This window comes from Microcebus murinus, chromosome 1 (genome assembly GCF_040939455.1).
Source record: "Microcebus murinus isolate Inina chromosome 1, M.murinus_Inina_mat1.0, whole genome shotgun sequence".
Classification (NCBI taxonomy): Eukaryota; Metazoa; Chordata; class Mammalia; order Primates; family Cheirogaleidae; genus Microcebus; species Microcebus murinus.
The window spans coordinates 154,391,613-154,401,197 of record NC_134104.1 but is presented as its reverse complement, the minus strand read 5'-3'; the positions used below and the strand labels follow the sequence as shown (position 1 = coordinate 154,401,197).

General features: G+C 45.6%; 1 protein-coding gene across 1 annotated transcript in view; it reads left to right on the top strand.

The window, feature by feature from the left end:
- The first annotated feature begins 1,810 nt into the window (after positions 1 to 1,810).
- PRKAR2A (protein kinase cAMP-dependent type II regulatory subunit alpha) overlaps positions 1,811 to 9,585 on the top strand; it is a 102,275-nt gene continuing 94,500 nt past the window's right edge. Inside the window, exon 1 of the mRNA XM_012771212.3 lies at positions 1,811 to 2,339. Within this exon, the coding sequence (XP_012626666.1) occupies positions 2,096 to 2,339 (244 nt within the window). The 5' untranslated portion in view covers positions 1,811 to 2,095. The remainder of the gene's footprint in view (positions 2,340 to 9,585) is intronic.

Sequence of the window (9,585 nt, the reverse complement as noted above, 5' to 3'; positions counted from 1 at the left end):
AGTTTTGCTCTGTTACTCTCGGTAGAGTGCAGTGGTGTCATTCTCTTAAAGCAATCCTTTGGAAAGGCAAATTCACAACTCCATTCCCTAGTTTGCCCACATTGTCAGGTTTTATATATTTTAAAGGAGGACAGGTCCTTGCATAGTTAAGACTCCTACCTCAATTACAAAATAGAGGAGAGAAAGGCTAGCCCAGGGCTGACAACAGAGCTGAATATGGGTGAGTTCTCCCATTTGCTCCAAGAACCCCCCACTGGTCAGAAGCAGGCCAGTTTACCTGACTTATTCTCAGATGCCCCAGAGCCCTGCTATCCATCCATCCAGCAAAGATGGAGGTGTGAGCTACTGTGCCTGACCATAGGTTGCCTTTTGAATGCTCTTTGCTGGCTGGCTGGATAGCCAAGAGTGCTATAAGGACCCAGCAGGGACCCAAGGGAACACAGCCCCTCCCCCCACAAAACTGATGGCTCAAGACTCTTCTCAGGGGTGAAGGAACTTGTCCAGGGAGACACTGGTATTTGTAATGATAGGCCTGGGTAGTCTAGAGCCTGGGCTGGCCTCTGCACCAGCTGGGATGAGGTGCTCCTGTGACAAGCAGCTTAGTTCTCAGCAGCACGGAGCTCCTGGGTATGTGCCAAGGCTGTATAGGAGGTGCTAGTGAGGATTTTAATTAATACTGGGTAATTACCAGGTGGTGCTTAACCATCCCAAATGCCCTTCAGGTTCTCAAGCCTACAGCTAGTCACTTCCTTGCTTGGCCTGGCAAGGAAAAGGAGGACTCTGTCCTGTGCCTACTGGGCCACTGGTCAGGACCTAGGCTGTGGCATGGACATCCCAGGAAGGTCTTTTTTTTCTATTCTTTTCCAATCTGGTGGAAGGAGAGGAGCAAGCTGGTAAATAGCCTGACCTCTCCAGTTCACCTATGTCTCTTCCTCAGGGGCAAAAGATAACAGTGCCTTGTGGTCTGCTCAACTTCATCAAGCAGTGCTCGCCCAGGGTTCAGGGCCCAGGGTGGAGTGTGGGGAGAGAAGCAGTGTGCAGGCCTAGACCTGGGGACCCTGGTAAGAATGCTCAAGAGGAGGAGGAATAGGCACAGAGGTCTTTCCTGCTCTGGGCCTTATTCCCTTTCCTCACTGTACACGTTAGGTTGAGTGAGATCTTCTAAGCTTATTTCTCTGCCTGTGAGTCTCAAATTACTATCTCACTGAAACTCCTATTTACTTCCCACAAAGCCTTCCCCATTTCATATCTCACAGACCTCCAGCCAGACTCCTGAGGGTCCTATGGTCATTCCACCACCATTCCACCTCCCAGCCAGGGTGGTCCTGACTTGACCAGGTCTTTATTTTTGTTGTGCTTTGTGCTCAGATTGCTTTCCTCCAGATCTTCCTCTGGTCGGGTCCTCCTCAAACCTCAAGGCCAGCTTGAATGTCACCCCCTAAAGTGGGCCCTCATGTCCTTCACCATAGTCCGAACCACACTGAGATGGTTGTGTGTTTCCGCATCTCAGGGCTGTGTCCCTGGTGCTCAGTAAGTGCTGGCAAACAAGAAGCTCTTAGCGAGTACAGAAAGAATAAATGAAAGGTCTTCCTGACCAGGCGAGAGGCATTAATGAGCCTGCCTAGCGCGTAGACCTTTTTCATTACTTGATTCCCGAGTTCCCCGACGGGAGCTGCAGCGAGAGCCCTCAGGCACCTGGGCCCCTAGACAACCGCCGGCTACAAAAGCTGGCGGCTCCGCGGCGCACGCGCACAGGGGGCCGGCGCTCGGCGGGGGCGCGCACGCCCGCGGCCGCGTGCGTCACAACCCGGGCGCCTGCCCCGCCCGTCCAGCTCGCCTGCCCGTCGGTCCCCGCGGCGGTGGCGGTGGCGGCGGCCCAGTGACAGCAGTGGCAGCGCCAGGCCCGCCGTGGTAGCTTACGGTTGCGCGGCCTGGAACGCGGACCCGGCCAAAGAGCAGTGCGACGCGAGGAAGGTCGGACCCGGGCCGCGCGTGAGGAGACCTCGAGCCCGCCGAGCGACAGGCCGGCGAAAGGAGCGCGGAGGTTGTGGCTGCCGGCGGCCCGGACCCGCCTGTCCCCCCGGTCGCCGCCGGCATGAGCCACATCCAGATCCCGGCGGGGCTCACGGAGCTGCTGCAGGGCTACACGGTGGAGGTGCTGCGGCAGCAGCCGCCTGACCTCGTAGACTTCGCGGTAGACTACTTTACCCGTCTGCGCGAGGCCCGCGCCCAAGGTCCAGTCCTGCCCACCGCCTCTTTGGGCCACGACACGCAAGAGCACGGCCCGGACCATGTCGCCGACGAGGAAGGCGACTCGGAGGAGGACGCAGACTTGGAAGGTAGGCGGAGGGGGTGGCGCCCAAGGGTCGCAGTGGGGGACTCAGGGAGTGGTGCAGGTGTCTCTAGAGGTACAGGGAAGGGTACTGGGGGCCAGGCGTCGCATCCGGCCAAGCCGACGGCCCTGGGCTGGGACCAGGGAGCTCTCGAGCGGAGTTTCTTGGGTTTCCGGGAGCCGCCAGCGTGAGCCCCTGGTGCGCCACTTCCAAATTGAGCTCCGCGGTTCTGCGAGCTCTGGAGCGCACGGATTTGTCAGGTGTAGCCTGGAAGGAAACGTGCGCGCTTTCTGCCCGCGTGGTGCCGCAGGCCTGAGAGGCGCGGAGTTCACTTCAGCGCCGCCGGAGGATCCTTTGCCTTTGCTTGAGACCCGTCACCAGGTTTGGTTCCCAAGAGGAGCATTTACATCCAGTGACTCTTGTTTAATTATCAGGACGGTAATTTTCTTTGGAAGTAACTCCTTTTTTATGAAAAGTTACTGCGAAAATCTTTTCAGCATAGACAAAAGAAAGAAAAGGTGAGATGAATCCCTATATGCATGCCATCACCCACATTCAACAGTTGTCAGTATTTGTTTCAAAGTTTCACCTATACTTTTTTTCTTTGCTGAAGTATTTTTTTCTTTTTCTTTCTTTTTTTTTTTTTTTTTTACTCCTTCTTATTTGGGGAAATACTGAAGTGTTTTTAAAGCAAATCTCAGATCATTTCACCCTTGCTTACTTGAGGAGTATCTTTTTTTTTTGAGACAGGGTTTCACTTTGTGGTGCAGGCTGGAGTGCAATGTCGTGATCACAGCTCACTGCAACCTCCACTTCCCAGGCTCAGGCAATCCTCCTGCCTCAGCCTCCTGAGGCCCAGGCTAATTTTTCTATTTTTTGTAAAGACAGGGTCTCTAAGCTACATAGCCCAGGCTGGTCTTGAACTCCTGACCTCAAGTAGTCCTCCTGCCTCAGCCTCCCAAAGCGCTGTTATTAAAGACAGGAACCAACAGCCTGGCCTTTGAGTATACATTTCTTAAAATGTCCTTGGGAATATATATTTTTTTTAATTTGGTTAAACAGTTGAATCAAATTTGGTGAGAATAAACTATTTTATTTAGTGTGTGAGTTGCAGGAAAGAAGATAGATAACATTTTCTACATCTGATCTAAGGATGTCAAGAAGCAATTCTATTTTGCTTGGTTGGTTCAATATATACGTTGTCAGTTTAACATTACAATTATCCTACTTTTGAACAGTCAAAATTTTACCAAACAATGAAAACACTTGAGACACAAAGTTAAAATTTTAGTGTTATTAGATAACACTGAAAAAAAAAATAGTTCTGAGTTGAATCTGGCCTGGCCCCATATTCAAGTCACAGCTGGCAAGGAGTTAATTAATGGTCATTGCTGTAAGAGGTTGTAAGCTTCAGTGTGCTGGACAATGTCCCTAAGTTTATTCATGCTAAAAGAGTAGAAATTGTTCTTCCTGTTTCTCTTGACTTATTGCATGTTACATTATGGGTTTGGGGGAAAGCTGGGATTGTTTTCCAAACCTTTGCCACAGTTTTGCTTTGTGGTCTTGGACAATTTGTCAAACCTGTTTGATTTCAAATTTTCTTATTTTGAAAATGAGGACAGTGACAACTATCTCCCAGGCATAAGTGTGTTTTTAAAAAAGGATTATTTCAGACTTCTAGATTTGTTTCATTGTCATCTCTATAAATCACAAACCTGTAACCTGCTTTTGCAACAATTTTTATTTACACAAAACATTAGTATTTTAGAAATTAATCTCAGATGCATAAAACAGTTACAGATTTTAGTATTAAGTCTTCATTCACGCTTCATCATTTTTGATATCTTTTTCAAGATATTGAGTTGACTTAAAAATCTTTGTAACCCTGTGCTATATTTTTTCGGTATTTAAATTTTTTTTTTTTTTTTTTTTTTTTTGAGACAGAGTCTCCCTTTGTTGCCCAGGCTAGAGTGAGTGCCATGGCATCAGCCTAGCTCACAACAACCTCAAACTCCTGGGCTGAAGCAATCTTGCTGCCTCAGCCTCCCAAGTAGCTGGGACTGCAGGCATGTGCCACCATGCCCGGCTAATTTTTTCTATATATATTAGTTGGCCAATTAATTTCTTTCTATTTGTAGTAGAGATGGGGTCTCGCTCTTGCTCAGGCTGGTTTCGAACTCCTGACCTCAAGCAATCCGCCCCTTGGCCTCCCAGAATGCTAGGATTATATGCGTGAGCCACTGCGCCCAGCCTTGAATATTTCTTATGTCTCAAATTGCTGCACCACATATAATTATAGGAATAAATAGAAAGTAGACTTCTATTTATAAACAATAAACTAAAAATATATTGCAATACAATGAGATATCACTTCACAACTGTTAAGGTGGCAATTATTAAAATAAAAACAGAAAATATCCAAGATGTAGAGAAGTTGGAACCCTTGTGCGTTGCTCTTGGGAATGGAAAATGATCAGCTGCTGTGGAAGATAGTTTGGTGGTTCCTAAAAAAGTTAAATGTAGATTCTCAAGTGATGGACCTTGCTAAAAAAAATGTTAAACATAAAATTACCATATGGTGGAGCAACTCCCATTCCTGGGTATATACCCAAAATAATTGAAAAGAGGGAGTGGAACAGATATTTGTATACCAACCAGTGTTCATTGCAGCATAATTCACAATAGCGAAAAGGTAGAAACAAACCAAGTGTTCATCAGTAGATGAATGGATAAACAAAATATAGTGTGTATATATGATGGAATATTATTCATTCTTCCTGGGCAAGAGTGCCGTGGCGTCAGCCTCGCTCACAGCAACCTCAAACTCCTGGGCTCAAGCAATCTTGCTGCCTCAGCCTCCCATGTAGCTAGGACTACAGGCATGTGCCACCATGTCTGGCTAATTTTTTCTGTATATTTTTAGTTGTCCAGATAACTTCTTTCTATTTTTAGTAGAGACGAGTTCTCACTCTTCCTCAGGCCGGTCTTGAACTCCTGACCTCGAGCAATCCGCCTGCCTCAGCCTCCCAGAGTGCAAGGATTACAGGCATGAGCCACCACGTTCGGCCTTATTCATTCTTTTTTTTTTTTTTTTTTTGAGACAGAGTCTCACTTTGTTGCCCAGGCTAGAGTGAGTGCCAACAGCATCCTCAGTCTCTGGGGCTCAGCGATCCTACTGCCTCAGCCTCCCGAGTAGCTGGGACTACAGGCATGCGCCACCATGCCCGGCTAATTTTTTTTTTGTATATTTTTAGCTGGTCAATTAATTTATTTCTATTTTTGGTAGAGACGGGGTCTCGCTCAGGCTGGTTTCGAACTCTTGACCTTGAGCAATCCGCCCGTCTCGGCCTCCCAAAGTGCTAGGATTACAGGCGTGAGCCACCACGCCCAGCCCTTATTATTCTTAAAAAGGAATGAAATTCTAATACAACATGGATGACATTACAGCATTGAAAACATGATGCTAAATGAAATAAACCAGATACAAAAGGACAAATATTATATGATTCCACTTATGAAAGGTACCTAGAATAGGCAAATTTATAGGGACAGGAAGAAGTCAAGAGGTTACCAGGGACTGGGAAGAGAGAGTAATAGGTTGTTATTTTTTTGATGGGTTCAGTACTTCAGTTTGGGGTAATGAAAAAGTTCTTAAGTTGGATAGTGGTGATGGATTTGCAACTTTTTGTGAATGTTCTAAATCTGCAGTCCCCAACCCCTGGTAGTGGTCTGAGGCCTGTTAAGGGACCAGGCTCCAGGCTTCCACAGAGCTCTGTGGAAAAATTGTTTTCCATGAAACCTGGTTCCTAGTGCCAAAAAGGTTGGGGACTGCTGTTCTAAATGACACTGAATTGTACACTTAAAAATAGTTAAGGCCGGGCGCGGTGGCTCACGCCTGTAATCCTGGCACTCTGGGAGGCCGAGGTGGGCGGATTGCTAGAGGTCAGGAGTTCGAAACCAGCCTGAGCGAAACCCCGTCTCTACTAAAAATAGAAATTAATTGACCAACTAAAAATATATACACAAAAAAAAAACTAGCCGGGCATGGTGGTGCATGCCTGTAATCCCAGCTACTTGGGAGGCTGAGGCAGGAGGATCGCTTGAGCCCAGGAGGAGTTTGAGGTTGCTGTGAGCTAGGCTGACGCCACCGTACTCACTCTAGCCAGGGCAACAAAAGTGAGACTCTGTCTCAAAAAAAATAAATAAATAAATAAATAAAATAAAATAAAAATAGTTAAAATGGGCTGGGTGGAGTGGCACTTTGGGAGGCTGAGGTGGGGTGATCACTTGAGGCCAGGAGTTCCCTCTCCCTCTCTCTCTCTCTCCTTCTCCCTCGCCCTCCTCCTTCCCCTTTCCTCCTCCCCCTCCCCTTCCCCCTCCTTTTTCTATCACCAACCCTGGTCTAGAGGCCAGGAGTTCAAGACCAGCCTGAGAAACATAGTGAGACATCCCCCACCCCCAGTGTCTACAAAAAATAGAAAAATTAGGTGGAGTGTTGTGTGCCTCTAGTCCCAACAACTCAGGAGGCTGAGGCAAGAGCCCAGGAGTTTGAGGTTGCAGTGAGTAGTGATGATGCCACTGCATTCTAGCCTTCCGGAAGAGAGCAAGACCTTATCTCAAAAAGAAAAAAGGTTAAATTGGTACATTTTATGTTTATGTATATTTTACCATAATTTTAAAAAGACAGAAAATAAAAAATACATTGCATATCCAGTGACATTAGGATAATATGTCCACACTACTTAAATTATTAATAGAGTGGGCTGGGCGTGGTGGCTCATGCCTGTAATCCTAGCTCTCTGGGAGGCCAAGGCGGGCGGATGGTTTGAGTTCAGGAGTTCGAAACCAACCTGGGCAAGAGTGAGACCCTGTCTCTACTATAAATAGAAAGAAATTAATTGGCCAACTAATATATATAGAAAAAATTAGCCGGGCATGGTGGCGCATGCCTGTAGTCTCAGCTACTCTGGAGGCTGAGGCAGCAGGATCGCTTGAGCCCAGGAGTTTGAAGTTGCTGTGAGCTAGGCTGATGCCATGGCACTCACTCTACCCTGGGCAACAAAGTGAGACTCTGTCTCAAAAAAACAAACAAACAAATTATTAATAGAAATAGAGTATGTAGTGCTAGATCTGTATAGAGCAAGGAGGCTTTGCTTAGTAAGGTCCTTATGACTAATCACCAATTCACTTTATGAAATTGTATGCTATTGGAAAGAATCGAAAACTTACTAGCTGTTATTAGTTTGCTATGGTAATAGCTTTGATATCAAATATCACATACCTCCAAGTATGAAGTATTATAGTGGGTATTTAACTGTTGAGAAAGCCTGGAGTGTACACTTATTAATAAATTATTCTGCATAGGAACAATAAATTGGCATTCAAATGATTCACTTCTATAATTACCATAAAATATTTATGTTGGTGGGTCTCCCAGCATTTATATATATTTTTTTTTCTTTTTTCTGTTTTTTTTTGACACAGTCTTGCTCTGTTGCCTGGGTAGAGTGCTGTGGCATCAGCCTAGCTCATAGCAACCTCAAACTCTGGGCTCAAGTGAGCCTCCTGCCTCAGCCTCCTGAGTAGCTGAGACTACAAGTGTATGCCACCATGCCTGGCTAATTTTTTCTACTTTTAGTTGTCCGGCTAATTTCTTTCTATTTTTAATAAAGATGGGGTCTTGCTCTTGTGGAAGCTGGTCTCAAACTCCTGAGTTCAAGCAATCCTCCCGCCTCGGTCTCCCAGAGTGCTAGGTTTACAGGCGTGAGTCACCATGCCCAGCCTCCACTATTTGACTATTATGAATGATGCTGCTATGAACATTTGTGTGCACAAATTTGTGTGTGGATTTATGTTTTCATTTCTCTTGGGTATATGAGTAGAATTGTTGGGCCATATGGCAACTGTGTTTAACCTTTTGAGAAATTGACAAACAATTTTCCAAAGTGGCTGAACCACTTACATTCCAACCAGCATTGTATTGGGGGTTCTAATTCCTCTATGTCCTTGTCAACACTTATTATCTTTTTGTTTTTTGTTTTTTTTCTGAGACAGAATCTCACTCTGTTGCCTCTGCTAGGGTGCCGTGGCATCAGCCTAGCTCACAGCAACCTCAAACTCCTGGGCTCAGGCAATCCTTCTGCCTCAGCTTCCCAAGTAACTGGGACTACAGGCATGTGCTACTATGCCCGGCTAATTTTTTCTATATATTTTTAGTTGGCCAATTAATTTCTTTCTATTTTTTAGTAGAGACGGGGTCTCACTCTTGCTCAGGCTGGTTTCGAATTCTTGACCTTGGGTAATCTGCCCGCCTCAGCCTCCCAAAGTGCTAGGATTATAGGCGTGAGCCACCACGTGGAGCCGTTATTATCTGTTTATTATTATTATTATTATAGTCAGCCTAGTACGTGTGAAGTACCTCATTGTGGTTTTGATTTTCATTTCCCCAGTGACTAGAGATGTTGAATGAGTAACTTTTATCTGTGTTGGTCATTTGTATATCTTCTTTGGAGAATTGTCTATTTTAGTCTTTTGTCCATTTTTAATTTTTTTTTTGAGACAAGGTCCTGCTAGCCGTGACAGCTGCCTAGCTCACAGCAACCTCAAACTCCTGATCCTCCTGCCTCAGTTTCCTGGGTAGCTGGGACTATAGGCATGCACCACCATGCCTGGCTAATTTTTTTTATGTGTATGTATTTTTTAGCAGTCCAGCTAATTTCTTTCTATTTTTTTAGTAGACACAGGGTCTAGCTCTTGCTCAGGCTGGTCTTGAACTCCTGAGCTCAAAGTATCTGCCCACCTTCACCTCCCAGAGTGCTAGGATTATAGGTGTGAGCCACTGTGCCCAGCCAATTTTTTTTTTAATTTTTGAGTCGTAGGAATTTTATTTTTAGTGTTCTCTCATAATCCTTTTTATTTTTTATTTTATTTTATTTTTTTATTTCAGCATATTATGGGGGTTTAAATGTTTAGGTTGTATGTGTTGCCTTTCCTTCCCTTCCCCCCCAGAGTCAGAGCTTCAAGCATGTCCATCCTCCAGATGGTGCACATCGCACTCATTATGTATGTATATACCCATCCCCTCTTCCCCCCTCCCATCTGCCTGACACCAATAAAGGTTATTCCTATATGTCCACTTAAGTGTTGATCAGTTAATACCAATTTGCTGGTGAGTACATGGGGTGCTTATTTTTCCATCTTGGGATACTTTACTTAGTAGAATGGTTTCCAGCTCTATCCAGGAAAATACAAT